The sequence below is a fragment of the Phyllopteryx taeniolatus genome, chromosome 4, assembly GCF_024500385.1.
Source record: "Phyllopteryx taeniolatus isolate TA_2022b chromosome 4, UOR_Ptae_1.2, whole genome shotgun sequence".
Taxonomy (NCBI): domain Eukaryota; kingdom Metazoa; phylum Chordata; class Actinopteri; order Syngnathiformes; family Syngnathidae; genus Phyllopteryx; species Phyllopteryx taeniolatus.
The window spans coordinates 22,724,231-22,740,423 of NC_084505.1; the positions used below are offsets into that span (position 1 = coordinate 22,724,231).

At 40.2% G+C, this 16,193-nt stretch overlaps 1 protein-coding gene across 2 annotated transcripts; it reads right to left on the reverse strand.

The window, feature by feature from the left end:
- Positions 1-802: 802 nt before the first annotated feature.
- Positions 803-13,372, reverse strand: LOC133476803 (E3 ubiquitin/ISG15 ligase TRIM25-like). Of its 2 annotated transcripts, XM_061770688.1 has the most exons (9): positions 12,587-13,372; positions 11,300-11,395; positions 11,082-11,162; positions 10,155-10,307; positions 8,772-8,934; positions 7,339-7,413; positions 7,180-7,257; positions 4,513-4,741; positions 803-3,234 (listed from the first exon to the last, which is right to left on the reverse strand). In XM_061770688.1, the coding sequence occupies exons 1-9, from the start codon at positions 13,358-13,360 to the stop codon at positions 2,922-2,924; spliced, it is 1,962 nt and encodes a 653-aa protein (XP_061626672.1). In that variant the 5' UTR covers positions 13,361-13,372; the 3' UTR covers positions 803-2,921. The 2 variants fall into 2 exon arrangements, with proteins under 2 accessions (XP_061626672.1, XP_061626673.1); XM_061770689.1 differs by lacking the exon at positions 7,180-7,257.
- Positions 13,373-16,193: the final 2,821 nt, after the last annotated feature.

A 16,193-nucleotide genomic window follows, 5' to 3' on the forward strand; every position in this document is an offset into this window, starting at 1 on the left:
TGTCTGACAGGCAGCAGACAAACTGTTTTCGTTGTCGATCAATTTTTGTCGACGTGATGTCATTGTCGTTTAGAAGTTTTTTAAGTTTAAAGAAACACAGCAACACTTTTAGTAGTAATTTATGACTCTTATGAGAATAAAGCTGCCATTTTTTTTCTCTAGCCTTACTGCAGATGAAATGAAGCAAATTTCCCCACTGTGATACTAATAAAGGTTATCTTATTTTAGAACTTTTTTTTAATGTTACAGGGGAATAAAATGTATTTTCCCTCTAGAAAAAAATAATAAATCTGAATTTTACAAGGATTTGAGTTACATTATATTAAATTCAGTTAGATTACAAGAAAAAAAATCGTCCTAATGTTATGAGAATGGTAATTTGTTTCGATTAAAAAAGCCACATTTTTTAGTTTTTTGGTTAAGCATTATGAGAATAAAATCACATTTTTAAACAAAATGTAATTTTACATGGGTAAGTCATGCTTTTTAGAGAAAACGAGAATTAAAAGATGAACAATTGTCACTTTTTTCTTCAAAAATCAACAGATCTTGGAAAAATACAACTTTGTTCCTGTAATACTAACACTTTTTTTTTTCTAAAATACGACTTACAAAAACAACTGTATACTTGTAATTTTACAAAAATAGTAACAATGCAGCAAACAACATAGCCACAATTCTATAAATTCGAATGATTACAACTGAAGAATTGATTGTTGCACTAAAAGTAACTTCAACGTCAAACCAGTCATCATTCATACCATGAATTAACGTTTAGAATAAAGAAGACAGACATCTCAGGCATCTTTGGATCATTTTATCATTATTATTGTAAGCTGTCAACAACATTGATACATACAACAAACTTTACAGCACATGGGAGATGTGACGCAAAGTATGAAGAAAAAATAAGGTAGTTCAGGATAGTTAAAGTAATGCACTTCACGGTGTTTCAAGCGTTGCTAACTTGGGCCACTGCAAACTACAAGCACAATAATCAACACATTGTTCAATTAATACCTTTCAAACGTTACCATTATTAATAACATCTCGCACTGGATCTCATTTGATGGTGTATCTAATGAAGTGGCTAGTGAATGTAAATGCTAATGTTGCGTGAGTAATAATTGCATATTTCTCTATTTCATCATGCATATATAGACTTGATAAACAGTTTAAGTTCCAGTTTTGGGGTTGTAAGGCGTCACTCCGTGCGCGATCACACGATCTCAGTGTCCAGAGCGTTAGATGTCCCTGAGCTTGTTGATCATTTTTTACATTTTTTAAAATTTTAACCAGTGGAACCTGTAATGTCCAGCACAATCCATTTAAAACTAAATCTCCTGTAGGAAGTAATGAAAATAGAAATAATTGGTTCCGGCTTCAACTGTGGCAATACAGATGATATTTTAAGGAACCAAAAATAGTTTTATGAGATTAAAGTTGTAATTTTCAAGATTTAAAATTCCCAAATAATAAGAAAAATCCCAATTTTATGAGGGGGGGGGGGGGGAAGTACTGTTTTTCAGAAGAAAGAAGTTTTTTTAATTTATTTTGTTTGCGGGGTTGTAAAATAACATAAATTGAATTTGTATTTTAGAGGGTAAAAAGTCACGATTTTATGAGAAAAAAAGTGATTTTTTTTTCTTCCAAGAATAAAGTTGTAATATTACAAGAAAGTAGTCTCCAGAAAATAGAACAGTCACTCTTATGAGAATTAAGGCACAGAAAGTTTGTAATCTTACAAGGGGGAAAAAAATTATTTGAGAAAACAGGCCATAATTGTTGTGAGAATTAAGTTGTTTTTATGTAACAAAGTCATGTTTTTTTCCCCAAAGAAATAAAAATCGTGTATTTTCTAAAGTAAATATGTTGAAATCTCATGAGAATTTAGTTGCATTTTTGCCGAGGTTTAAAGTCAGTCTAAAAAGAATAATGTCACAAGATTAGAAGTTAGATGTGGGTTTTTTTTGTGTTAAAATAATAATAATCTTATTTTGGGGAATAAGGCGTAAAAACATCGGACTTTTTTTAAATAGAAAAAAAATACTTTTTTTTTTAACCACAAATATATTTTTTTAATGATAAACTGAAAAAAAGAAACGGATAACACATCGATGATGTGAATGGGGACGCTAGGCTCCAGCATTGAATGTGAGTATCATCCTTTTGGAGTAAATGTCGTGGAAAAAAACAAACAAATAAAAAAAGCAGAAGGTATTCATCATTTGGAGCACGCTTGAATGGAGCTCTTGTTGGACTCAACATGGACTCTTGTTCGAGTCAAAGGCATCATGGATACCGCGGAGTCAGCGCCTCCAAGGTGCACAGCAGCAGGGTGGAAGTCAGGTCCAGGTTTATGGAAAAAAATAAAATAAAATAAAATAATTTTAATCCTTTTTTTTTCAGATAAACTTCTATTTTTTTGCCCAAAATATGTTGTATTTTTTTCCTTGATAAAAGTCATGAAATTCCAAGAATAAATTCGTATTTTTTTCTCAATGGAAAGACTAATAGTAAAGTCGTATTAACAAAAAAACAAAAACGATTTAATTGAGAAAATAATTTGTAATGTTTTGAAAAAAAAAAAAAAAAAAAAAAAAAGTCATACTATTATTTTTAAAAAGTTATATTTGTTTAAGATAAACAGGGACATGCTGTGGCAACCCCTAATGGGGCACGGAAGAAGATATTGGCTATAGATTCCACAAGATGGTGCCAAAGCACTTTTTTTCTATTAGACTAGGTTAAATGAAACTCCTCCCCCTCAGTCCAAAATAGTTGCTTGGTAACAAGATGCTACCAGATGGCGCCAAAGCAATATTTTTGTAATAGACATGCCAATCCGCAAATATTTGAGGGGTCACTGTAATTTGGAAAATAAGAATTAGATTATTACAGCAGGAGAACATCTTTGCTGTTTAGTGTCCCGGAGGATGAGGACAGAAGAGGAGAGTGGAGTCCAGGTCCAGGCGGAAGGCCGGGTAGATGGGCTGCGAGAAGGAACATCTGAACGTGTGCAGCAGCACCACGCTGTCAGACACGCTGTAGAAGGAAAGCGCCCCCTTGTGGCGCTCCAGGAAGACGCCAATACGCGGGCATGGCGGCGCGGCCACGGTAGTCTTGCGGTTGTCGTGCCAGACGGCGTAACCGGTGTGCGTACAGCGGAGTCTCCAAGAGTTCTCGTTGCGGCCCAGAAGGCACGGTTTTCCGCCTCCCTTGCGTCCGATCCGCCTGTAAAAAGAGTTTCTAGTTGCTCATATCAATACATAGTTTAAACCCTAAATATAACTTAACCTATGATTAACATCATTTCAATTTCATTGTACAACATTACCCTCAAAATAAATATCTTACAGATGATTTCATTTCAGCAGAGCAAAACAATACATTTCTTGACTCTTTGTAACTTTTAAACTAACAACCCGAGCTAAAGTTAGCTCCTCTGCGACACACAAAGATCTTAACGAGTCCAGATGTGTCACTTTGTCATTCTTCACTGACATCAACTACTACTTTCGTACTATCGAGGGCTTTGGCGCCATCTTGTGGCACCTGAGGGCATTATAGAAAGTGTAAAAAAATATATATCTGAAAGCCTTTTCCAGCAAATAGCGGATGATAAATTCCAAATATAGTGGTTTTTTTTTCTTTCTTGAGAAAACAAGTTGTAATATTACAGGAATAAAGTATTATCGGGGCAAAGGGTGTATTTTTATTTTTTTAATCAAGGAATAAAGTAGGATCTTTCCAAGAAAAGTCAGAATCTTACGAGAATAAAGTTGTTGTTTTTCAAGATGAAGTCATAATGTTACAAGAATAAAGTAGTTTTTTGGGGGGGAAGTCACAATCTCATGAAAATAATCCTAATCTTCCAAGAAAAGTCGTATTTTTGCGAAAGTATAAAGAATTGCAACCTTTTGAGAATAAAGTCGGAATTTGTCAGGTAAAACAGTTGTAATATTACAATTCTTAAGTAAAAAATCTTTTTCAAGGAAATAAGTTAAAATCTGACGAGCATGAAGTTGCATTTTTCCCCCGACATATAAAGATCTTAAAGAGTCCAGATGTATCACTTTAACATACTTCATTGACACCAACTACTACTTTATTATGCTCCAGGGCATTAGCACCATCTTGTGGCATTTTAGGGCATTATAAAAAATATGCTTGAAAGTCACATATAGGTGAATTTCTCAGCAAACAGTGGAGAAATAGGTTAAAAAAAAAAAATTAAAAAATAAAATATATATATATATATGAATATGCCGGGGATTACTGTATTATGGTTAGGGTTGCAAACTTGGCATGAATAAAAAAGGAATTTACAAAATTGAAGACTGGCTCTGAGTACAGAATTAAAATATAATGGTGAAAAATATATTTTAGCATAATCCTGACTAAACCCAGATTTAATGAAAGTACAACGATTCCAAAATTCCAATGGAAATTGAATTCCCCGGTTGCTTTATGGAAATCTACCGGAAATGTTCCACCCCTTTGAAACCCTACCTGTACGTGGCGCCGATGTCGATCCATCCGCCGCCTCGCCATTCTATCTCCCAGTAACTTGGGCCGCCAAACTGGCCCTCGCGGCACAGGACCTGAGCCACAGAGTCGAAGCGCTGAGGGTGAGTCGGGTACGACTGAAGCTCTTCACCGCAGTGGGCACCCTGGTCACCGTCGAACAGGACCAGGGTGGGGTGGGCCGTGTCCGGGTCCAAGGACAGATGACAGGAGACTGAAATTAAGAGCAGAAGAAATGAACAGACAGGAAGTAAATTTAACAAGAACCCTCAAAACAACCTAAACCCATCATTAACCCCGACCGACCCTTACAAGAACCATAACCCTAACCGGGATCCTGACACCAACCCAAACAAGAATCCCAACAAAATCACGAACCTTAACAAGAACCCTTACTCTAATACTAAGAAGAAACCTTACAAAAACCCTATACCCAACTATAAAATAACCACGAGCTGGACTTCAATAAGAACCAGAACCCTAAAGAAGTACCCTGACCCCAATCCTCACAAGAACACGAATAAGCGCCCTAACACTCAGCCTAACCTAAAGTACAAGCCTAACAAGAACCATAAAACAACCCTAACCGCAACAAGAACCCCAACCCTGACCCTAAACCAATCCTCATAAGATCACCAACAAGAACCCTAATAACGTTCCTAACTCCAACCCTGAACCAAACCCTAAAGTTTACAGTCTGTTTTACCTTTAATCCAAACGGCTTCTTCAGTTCTAAATTTGTCAGCGTGGACTACGTCTCCCTCTATGTTTCTTTTGTTGCTGCCTGATGTGACCGGTAAATGACCGAATCGGTCGTTCTTCTGCCTGGCGGCAAAACCGTATAGCATAACATTAACCCAAAGTAGACTAAATCCTTTGTATTGGCAAACCTTGTGGGGACCCTGATGAGGTGACAATCTGTGGTTGTGGCAGTGAGGAGACAAAGGTCACCAGCTCCCTGATCAATTATTGACGAGCAACAAGGTGTTGAATGCTGTCATCCCATCGGCACAAATGCTGAGTGACATTCTCGGGTTTCCGCCGCTGTGTTCGGTGTCGTTAACTACCGTATGGTTTCTCTTTCCAGTGGCAGGGATTGTCATCAGTAATGTTTAGCATCAATTAGCAATGTATTACTGATACACAGAGACATCATTTTGGCTATTAGATTTGTCCAAGATAGAACGCAGGAATACTATAATACTATTACGAGGAAAAAAATGTTTACTTTTGGGGGTAGAATAAAGTAAAAAAAATTTGAGATAAAAGGTTGTAATATAATAAAAAGCAGTAACCTTCAAAGCAACTCCGATATATATCTTTTTACAAAACGTTATTTCAACATTGGTAGCCACTGTTGTTAGCGTCGCTGGGTAGTGATGTCAAAAGGGGATATGCCCAGTTTCGCCGGCGTTTTTAGCATTAGCTAGTAGCAGAAGCAGGCGCGGCAGCGGTGAACGGCGTTCATCCTGTTCACTTCAAGCCAGCGTGTGATCAAAGAGGAGAGAGCGGAATTAACAGCAATGGAAAATGGAGATGAGATGAGAAGAGAAGAAAGATGACTCGAGTTGGTCATTTGTAGGCTGCTGCTTGAGAAAGAGAGCATGCTGTAGTATGAAGAGCTCCTTTCATTTCCACCGCTGACTGTGGAGTCATCAGGTAAAGTAAAGTAAAGTAAAGTGAAGTAAAGTGCACAGGTCTGAATGGATACTGTGGGGAACACTGTACACTTAGTACTTCATGGGTTTCTAAAGAGAGGACGAAATAAAAGCAAGAGCGCGAGTCTCGCTGATATTCATTTGAACGTGCGCTGGGTAGACAAGCTTTGCTTTTTTTTCCCAAACACAGGCACATTATAGATTATGCATATAGTTAAGTATTGATGTTAAACACAATATCTGTTGCTTTACATACTATTTATATGACTTGAGTGAGCGCGGTGTCGTGAGTAAAACCTGGAAATGTATTTTCAAGCTTCTGTTTATTTAGATGTAAGCTGATCGCTAGGTGTGCGGCGGGGCAGCAATGTTTTTTGTTTTTTTTTAAACTTTATTGTGAGGTGGCACGGTGGACGACTGGTTAGAGCGTCTGCCTCACAGTTCTGAGGACTGTAAATTAGTTATATTTTCAACAAAAATTAATGAGAATAAAGTCATTATTGAAAAAGTCAGACTCTAATGAGAAGTCGTTTTTTTTAGATTAAGAATCTTAATATGAGATGATAGTTGTAATTTTCAAGAAAAAAAGTTGCATTTTTTTAACGAAAAAGTGAATCTTACGAACATAAATTAATATATTTATAGTCTTTTTGTCCATTTGTTTGGGATAAAGTTTATTTTTTTTTGTGAAAAAAATATTAAATTTTCTGAGAAAAAAATTGGACTGTTTCAAAATCAAGCTGTATTTTCTATTAATGTATTAATTTTTTTCAAATGACATTTTTTTCAAGCTTGAAATTGGTATTATTTCAAGAAAAAAGTTGATAAAAAGAAGTCATTTTGTGAGAGTAAAGCTGAATTTTCTTTAGAAAAGTAGTTTTTTTTTTTTTTAAAGAAATGAGTCTATGTATTAATGATACAAGAAGCTGTTTCGAAAGCAGTTCTGTATGGGGAAAAAACACATTGCTGTGTGATGAAGAAGAGGAGAACTTACACCTGAGGAAGACCGCCCTCATCCTTTGGTCGGCCGGCTGTAGAGGCAACGAGGAGAGCGAGAACGACGACGGAAACGCTACACGCACGCACAACGTGGAAAAATGATGCATTAATTGAAAAAAGCAGCAGGCGGCGCGAGAGAGCACGAAGCGCTCACCCTGCGCGTCGTCTTGTCGCGAGTGTCGAGGTGAGTGTGGTGGCTTGAAGTTCTCCGCAGTCACGTTTACAACACCTTCAAACACACAAGCAACGTTCTCATTAAACACACATTTCAACTCAGCCTAACCCTAATTTGAAACCTTAGCCCTTGTTTGAAACCATAATTTGAATCCCTCATCCTGGTTTAAAGTCCTAATTGGAAACTTTAAACCTTGTTTCAAACCCTAACCCAAGCTTAGAACCCCAACACATGCTTAAAATCCAGCTTGAAACCTTACTTTAAAACCCATACCCTAATTTGAAACGACTTCAAAAGCTAACCCCGGTTTAAAGCAGTTCTTTGAAACTGCAACGCTACTTTGAAGCACTATCCTTCATTTCAAATGCGACCCAAGGTTTGAAACTGGGGCTGCAACAATTGATTGTTTTAATAATTGATTCATCTGTCCATTAGGTTTTTAATGAGTTGATGAATCGGATAAAATAAATAACTAATTTAATTTCCATCCCTTCATTAAAAAAATGACTATTTTCAAATTGACAGTGCAAGATAATCAATCAGTCTTCTTTCATGGAGAACTCCAGAAATCGAAGAATATTTACTGTTGAGAAGCTTAAATTCCAAGGATTTGGACAATTGTAAGTTAAACAATGTCTTTAAACCAATGGATTATCAGTTGAGTTGCCAATTCGTCTAACAATCCATTTGTTGACGATTAATTGAGTCATTGTTGCACCTCTATTTGAAACATCAACCCTGGCTTGGAATCATCCTTTTAAAGTACCATCACATGACCGTCCAATGAGTGAGCTCACCTTGAACACACTCACCAACTGGAAGACAAACACAATCAGTGCGTGTTACTATGAGTGTGTGTTAGAGGTTGAACAACTACAGACTTTGTTGTAGAAGATGCGAAGGTGATTATCGTCGAGTCAAGTCAAAGCACATGCCCCGCCCCCCCCCCCCACACACACAGACTCACTCATCCAATCACTTTCTGACACCTTCACGGCCTTGCAGACAGTGAGAACTTTCGCCTAACACAACTGCAGTACTGTTATTTAAAAAAAAAAAAAGTCACAGCAGGAGGCAGCGATCCCGCAGTTGTGTTACGTGGATTGTCGCTAGAGTTACATTTCCGAATCTCTGTGAGAGAGTGAAGGCGGGACCGTGATACCGGTCTCTTTTGATTAAAATATTTACACACGCTTGAGGCACCGCTGCTCGTTTGCCGCACCTAGGGACCACCTGTTGATTTCTGTGAGGAGTCCGTGTTGTTAATGCCAAAATACGTCATTGGCGATCAGTCGAGTTTCAACTTTATCCGTAATTGCAGAATGGGAAAGTCGACAAGTTGGTTCAACCCCTATTGTCTGTGTGTGTGTGTGTGTGTGTGAGAGAGAGAGTCATGGTCCTCCGTGTTTTACCCGCCCTGTTGATTGAGTCCACCTCCTCTCGGCAGACATCCTCCAGGCGGCTGCGTAGTCTCCCCAGGGCCTTCCTGGCACCACTGAAGGCCTCCGCGTTTGGGCCGGACGTGACCGAGGGCCGGGCGGCGGCTGGGACGGGAAGGCACAGCATCGGCGCTGCCTGGTGGAGAGAGAGAGAAGCACACTTACAAGGACGTACCAGAACAACTGACTTCTGTTGGTTATGCTTTGGATCTCTAGGGTTAGGCATTCGGGCATATTGGGCCAGATCATTTGTAGGTCAGATTGATTGATTAAATAAATCAATAAAATGTGTATGTAAAATAGTTCATTTTATGAATCTCATTTTTATTGTATTATTCATAATTTATTTAGTTATCATTTGTCAATTATTTAATACAATTTTAAAAAAAAAGTTCAGATGTGTGTGTAAAATGAGTGAAAGGGTTAATTTTAATAATACGAATTATTCTCAATATTTATCGTATTCTTTTATAATGTGTTTCAAAACATAAATGGCTATACAATACAATAAAAAAGTAAAAACGAAATTGTTAAAATGTATCCAAAATATGCAAATTAGTTTATTGAAATCAAATAAGAATTGCTTCATATTTTTTTTTTATTGTATTATGTATAATTTATTTAGCAATAATCCATTATTGAATACAATGAAAATTATAAAGTTACAATTTGTATGTGTATATGTAACGTTTATTAGTAATAATGTAATAATATAGAAATGTATTCCCCCCTTTTTTAAAACAATTTATTGTTATAATTAACCACTTATTTAATACAATAAAAACACTTTAGCATAGTTCAAATGTGAATGTCAAATATTTTAAATTGTTAATTTTGATCAATCATATTTAACGTCAAGTATTTTCGATGTTGTTTATACTGTAAGTCAGTGGTCCCCAACTAACAGGCCGCTCGCTACCCAACCTACTCTCAAAGAAAACAAATAATGATCAATTATCCACAGATTTTCACTTTTTCGCCGTCCCTGTCACCTGCGAATAGTGGGGGTCCACTGTATCATGAATGTAATCATAATCAATAAAATGTAAATAATTAAGTGTATACATATACCATATATTCAATTCTATTCTTATTTTACATTTTGTATTATGGTTTACAGTAAATCAATCAACTAATTAAATCATTTAAAAGGAATGAATGAATGAATCAATAAATGTATTATTGACGACAGACTGTCCTCGGAATAGGGTTAGGGCTTTAAGGGCCTGGCGAAGAGCTGGACTGTCTGGTAACGAGTCTTTGCGCATGGTCGAAAAAGGAGTGAGTGGCATTCTCCCTGCTGCTCCGTGTGTGTCCTGCAGGGGGCGCACGGACATGACGTGTGCTAATAAATACCTGCAGAAAGTGTTCGTTGTCTTCCATCCGAAGAAGTCGTTCAATCTCCTGGTCTCGCCTCCTCAGTTCATCCAGATCTTTCCGTAGAGTCTCGGCGTCTCGCTCGGCACGACTGACCAAAGCTCGCTCTCGAGCTTCCACGCACGCTCGGACCTTCAACAACACAGAATCTTATCTTACATAACATCATTTGAAACCTAACCCATGCTTGAAACCATATTATGAAACCCTATCCCTTGTTTAAAATGCTAAACCAGGCTTCAAAACCTAATTTGAAACCCGAACGCGAAACCCTAAACCTTGTTTGAAAGCATAACCACAGCTTGAAACCATCATTTTAAACCTGAACCCAAAAGCTTGAAACCCAAATTTGAAACCACAACCCGGGTTTGAAGCCTTCATTTGAAACCCAGACAATAGTTTTAGAATGCTAACCCAAGCTTCAAACGCTAATTTGAAACCCTACTTTGAAACCTTAACCCTTGTTTGAAACCCTAACGCTGACTTGAAACCATAATTTAAAACCCTAACCCTTGTTTGAAATCCTAACTCAGCCTCCAAAACCCAAGTTGAAAGCCTATTTTAAAACCTTAACCCTGGCTTGAAACCCTAACCCCGTTCAAATCCCGGCCCCGCCTGTGTGGAGTTTGCATGTTCTCCCCGTGCCTGCGTGGGTTTTCTCCGGGCACTCCGGTTTCCTCCCACATCCCAAAAACATGCATGCTAGGTTAATTGAAGACTCTAAATTGCCCGTAGGTGTGAATGGTTGTTTGTTTATATGTGCCCTGCGATTGGCTGGTGACCAGTTCAAGGTGTTACCCGCCTCTCGCCCGAAGATGGCTGGGATAGGCTCCAGCACTCCCGCGACCCTCGTGAGGATAAAGCAGTACGGAAAATGGATGGATGGATGGATGTATGACCACTCACCTCTGCCTTGGTCTTCTCCAGTCGTATCGCCATGTCGGCAAAAAGCGCCTCGCTGTCTTCCAAAACGGCCGAAGCCGACACCTGACACATGCACGGACGCGTGCACGCACACACACGTGACTTAGTACTTTCAGAAACTTTTGGGGGGCGGTGTCTGCAGCACTGAGACTATCGGATTTGAACTTTTTTAAAGGAACGAAAAGTACCAATATACGCACCTTGAGGGACTCCAAACTCTGCTGGAACTCCTCCAGCGCTCGCTCACAGCTTCGGATTTTGCCCTGTACTGTCCTCTGGGACTCCTGAAGCTGAACCTGGAAGCCACGCAGACAATTTGGACGTACTTTGTGAATTATTTCTTGTCGTCGTGTTTATTTGTATTGTGCAAGGTGACGATTATCCTGAATAATTAGAGAGAAGAGGGATTGCATCTAGGTGCAGAGGTGGGGGGAGTAGACAAAGATTGTACTCAAGTAAGAGTACTGTTGCTTAAGAATAATATTACTCGAGTAAAAGTAAAAAGTAGTCCTCCAAATAATTACTTGAGTAACAGTAAGTATCCAGTAAAAAAAAAAAAAAAAAAAAAAAACTCAAGTACTGAGAGACTGGAAAATAAATTTCAAATGTATTTATTTTTAAACTCAACATCAAATAGACAAAAACATAAAATATCACAATAAAAATTTAAATATTGCTTACATTTTCTTTTAAAGTACATTAACAAATTTAGTCAAATTCAGCAGGTGCAGTATTTTCCTAACATTTTTGCTTACAACATTTTCTTCCTGTAAAATTACATATTTTTTTCACATATTTTGACTTTAATCTCATGAATTACAAATCTCTTTCATGTAATACAACAACTTGATTGCTCTTTAATTGGGATGTTTTCCCTTTGTTGCCATAAGTAGTTTCCTAACATTTTTTTGCTTACAACATTTTGACTTTTTTATCCTGTAAAAAATACTTTTTGGGGGTCATATTTGGACTTTATTCTCATGAATTACAAAGGTGTTTTACGTAATACACATTTATTGTCATTTAATTTATATTTTTCCTCTGTTGTTAGATACATTTTTGATATATTTTGTAGTCTTCCGTCTTTAGTCTCAGATAACTTTTTTTTCCCCCTCTTAATGTTTCAACTTTATTTCTGTAAAGCTTATATTCGCTGTTGCTTTCCCCATAATATCACAACTTTGTCATATTTTTTAAAAAACATTTGTATTGTGACTTTATGAATGTGCAATTAGAAGTTTTTCACGTAGAAATTAGACTTTAATCTTGTAAAATTAGATCTTTTTTTTCCTTGTAATAGTAGCTCTTTTGGGGAGGGGGGGGGGAAACTATCAAGTTTTTTTAAGGGGCTAAATATTTTGGCCTACTTTTCTTGTTGTCATTATAGTGTTACTAGAGAGGCAATGATTTGTATTCCTTTTGAATGACTTTGGGCTGGTACTTAAGTGTGTAAAGTTTGAAGCCCACCGGTCTAGTCAACATCATACCTGTCTCCGGGCCCTCTGAGCCTCGCCGGGGTGCACCTCCTTCCGGTCCGCCTCACACAGCAGACATTCTCCGCTCCACTCCACCGCGGCCTCCTCCGGCTCGTCGCCCCCGGTTCGCGGCTGCAGTCCGAGGCGGTGCTGCGCGCACAACCGCTCGGCGGGACACTCTACGGCGGCCACCAGCTTGTGCCGCCGCAAGGTTCCCACCTCCCGGTGTGGCAGCACATGAGCCTCGCAGAAGGAGGCCAGGCACACCAGGCACGACTTGGCCGCCGCCAGCTTGCTCTCCGGCGGGCAGAAGTCGCACGGCACCTGGCCCGCGGCGCCCACGTATTGCTCCGGCGCGTGGAGCTCCGACGCGAAGGCTTCTCTCGGCTTGAGCTTGGCCACCACCTCGGCCAGGACGGTGTTCCGGCGGAGCACCGGCCGAGGGCTGAACGCCTCGCGGCACTGCGGGCAGCTGAAGTGCGCCGGCGGCTCGGCCTGGTCCCAGTAGCCGTTGATGCACGCCATGCAGTAGGTGTGCCCGCACGGGATGGACACCGGGTCCTGGAGGACGTCCAGGCAGATGGGACAACGAAACTGGCTCTCCGTCACCGAGATGTTGGCGTGGTGGGCCATCGCCACCGGAGGGCACCGGAGCGGCTCTACGTTGGAGTCCGACTCTTGGGTGCGCTCTCGGGGTTTGTTGTGACCGATCGGGAGGGGCGGGTCTGGACCTTTGGGAGCAGATATTGTACTAAAATAACTCTTCCGCTGTGTCATCCATTCCATTGGGCAAAATCAATTCAGTCTGCCCTCGGTGTGGACTGGCAGGTACGCGATTATCACACATTACTATTGTACATATTTGACATTTTAAACAGTGTTCTCTTTACACGTGAGTTGTTTTTATTATTATTTACAAATAAGGGTTAGGGTTCAAATGTCACGTCAAATATTTTCCTTTGATTTTTTTTCAACAGGTGGGGCATAAATGATTAGGTTATACCGCCATCTGGTGGCGACGCTCCTTAAACTGTGGGTCGTGCCGAATACCATTACGTCATTGTAGTCAGTGCTCGTATCCTCGCTTTTTTCGAATGGTCCCCCCCCCCCCCCGGTCATTGTGCTTATTTCTTTTGTGCAAGGTGGAGGTCGTCATCAATAAATGTCAAGAGGAGTCATGGCATTAAGCCTATCACACGTACATTGCGCATACGTGTGTGCCCTGATATTCTTTATTTATTTTTTTTAACTTTGTGGATTATTTCTTCCTGTCGTTCTATTTCATTTATATTCTGCAAGGTGGTTAACATGAATAACTAGCAACTAGCAACAATAACAAGCAATCACATTTTTTACATAGCGTACATTCCACATGAGAAGTGTGACGTCAACTTATTTTTTACTCCAAGGATTATTTCTTATGATTGTGCTTATTTCCATTGTGCAAGGACGTTGAGAAAGCCTATGACAGAGTACCCAGAGAGGAAATGTGGTACTGCATGCGGAAGTCTGGAGTGGCAGAGAAGTATGTTAGAATAATACAGGACATGTACGAGGGCAGCAGAACAGCGGTGAGGTGTGCTGTTGGTGTGACAGAAGAATTGAAGGTGGACGTGGGACTGCATCAGGGATCAGTCCTGAGCCCCCTTCCTTTTTGCAGTGGTGATGGATAGGCTGACAGATGAGGTTAGACTGGAATCCCCGTGGACCATGATGTTTGCAGATGACATCGTGATCTGCAGTGAAAGCAGGGAGCAGGTGGAGGAACAGTTAGAAAGATGGAGGCATGCACTGCAAAGAAGAGGAATGAAGATTAGCCGAAGTAAAACAGAATATATGTGCATGAATGAGAGGGGTGGTGGGGGAAGAGTGAGGCGACAGGGAGAAGAGATAGCAAGGGTGGAGGACTTTAGATACTTGGGGTCAACCGTCCAGAGCAATGGTGAGTGTGGTCAGGAAGCGAAGAAACGGGTCCAAGCAGGTTGGAACGGGTGGAGGAAGGTGTCAGCAGGTGTGTTATGTGACAGAAGAGTCTCTGCTAGGATGAAGGGCAAAGTTTCTAAAACAGTGGTGAGGGCAGCCATGATGTACGGATGGGAGACAGTGGCACTGAAGAGACAACAGGAAGCAGAGCTGGAGGTGGCGGAAATGAAGATGTTGAGGTTCGCTCTCGGAGTGACCAGGTTGGATCAAATTAGAAATGAGCTCATCAGAGGGACAGCCAAGGTTCGATGTTTTGGAGACAAAGTTAGAGAGAGCAGACTTCGATGGTTTGGACACGTCCAGAGGAGAGAGAGTGAGTATATTGGTAGAAGGATGATGAGGATGGAGCTGCCAGGCAAGACAGCTAGAGGAAGACCAAAGAGAAGGTTGCTGGATGTCGTGAGGGAAGACATGATGGCGGTTGGTGTTCGAGAGGAGGATGCAGGAGACCCTAACCCTAACCAAAGGAAAAGAAGAAGAAGGACGTTGCTATCATGAATAACTGGCGAGAGGAGTGATCACATGAACCTTGACTCATACATTGTGCCCTCCACGGACTCAGATATTTTTTTTACTGTAAGGACTTTTTTTTTTTAAAAACTGCAAAGGATTACTTGTAGACATTGTTTATTTCTATTGTGCAGGGTAGCGCTTATCATCAATAGCTATGCAAGATGTGTGCTGTCACCTTATTTTTTTATTGTAAGGGTTATTTCTGTTTATTAGGTGTCGGTTTTCTTGACTAGGCAGCAGAGTGATCGCAGATGACTCGTACATTGCACCCACAAGACCGCCCCTTACCTATTTTGTGAATCTAAAGATTATGTCAGTTCATTTCTATTGTGCAAGGTGACGCTTATAATTAATAACTGAGAAGCGGAGCCATTGCATTATTCATACGATATGTACACTACACGGTTGAACATGCCAGTGCATGCCTCACTGTTTGTTTGACTTTGTGGATTATTTCGAGTCATTCGATTTATTTCTATTGTGCAAGGCGGTTCTCATCATCACATCACTTTTTACATGCTATTGTTCTATAACAAGCTCTTTTTTCCAGTCGGTAAGGTGATCCCTGGTCCCTCTGCGGTTTACCTGCGGGAGCGCTCGGGGGTGCGGCGGTGCCGGGTCGGGCCTGGAGGAGGTTTGGAGAGAGACGGCAGCTGGTCAGTGGAGAAAAGACAGATAGGGTGTAAGGTGAGAATGCTGAGAAAGGACAAACAAACAAAGGTGACGACAAAGCTTCCAGGTCAATTCATTGTATCCTCTCATCATCTCTTGAGACGCATAACACTAAAGTCACACAGCCAATTATATCAATTATTTTATTTTCTTTTTTTTTCTACCCACACTGATTGGTCACTTCATTAGGCACACCATCTAATGACATCCAATACTATCTCTGTCTTTATTCCATCCATCCATTATCTGAGCCGCTTCTCCTCACTAGGGTCGCGGGCGTGCTGGAGCCTATCCCAGCTGTCATCGGGCAGGAGGCGGGGTAGACCCTGAACTGGTTGCCAGCCAATCGCAGGGCACCTACAAACAAACAACCATTCGCACTCCCAGTCATGCCTACGGGCAATTTAGAGTCTCCAATTAATGCATGTTTTTGGGATGTGGGAGGAAACCG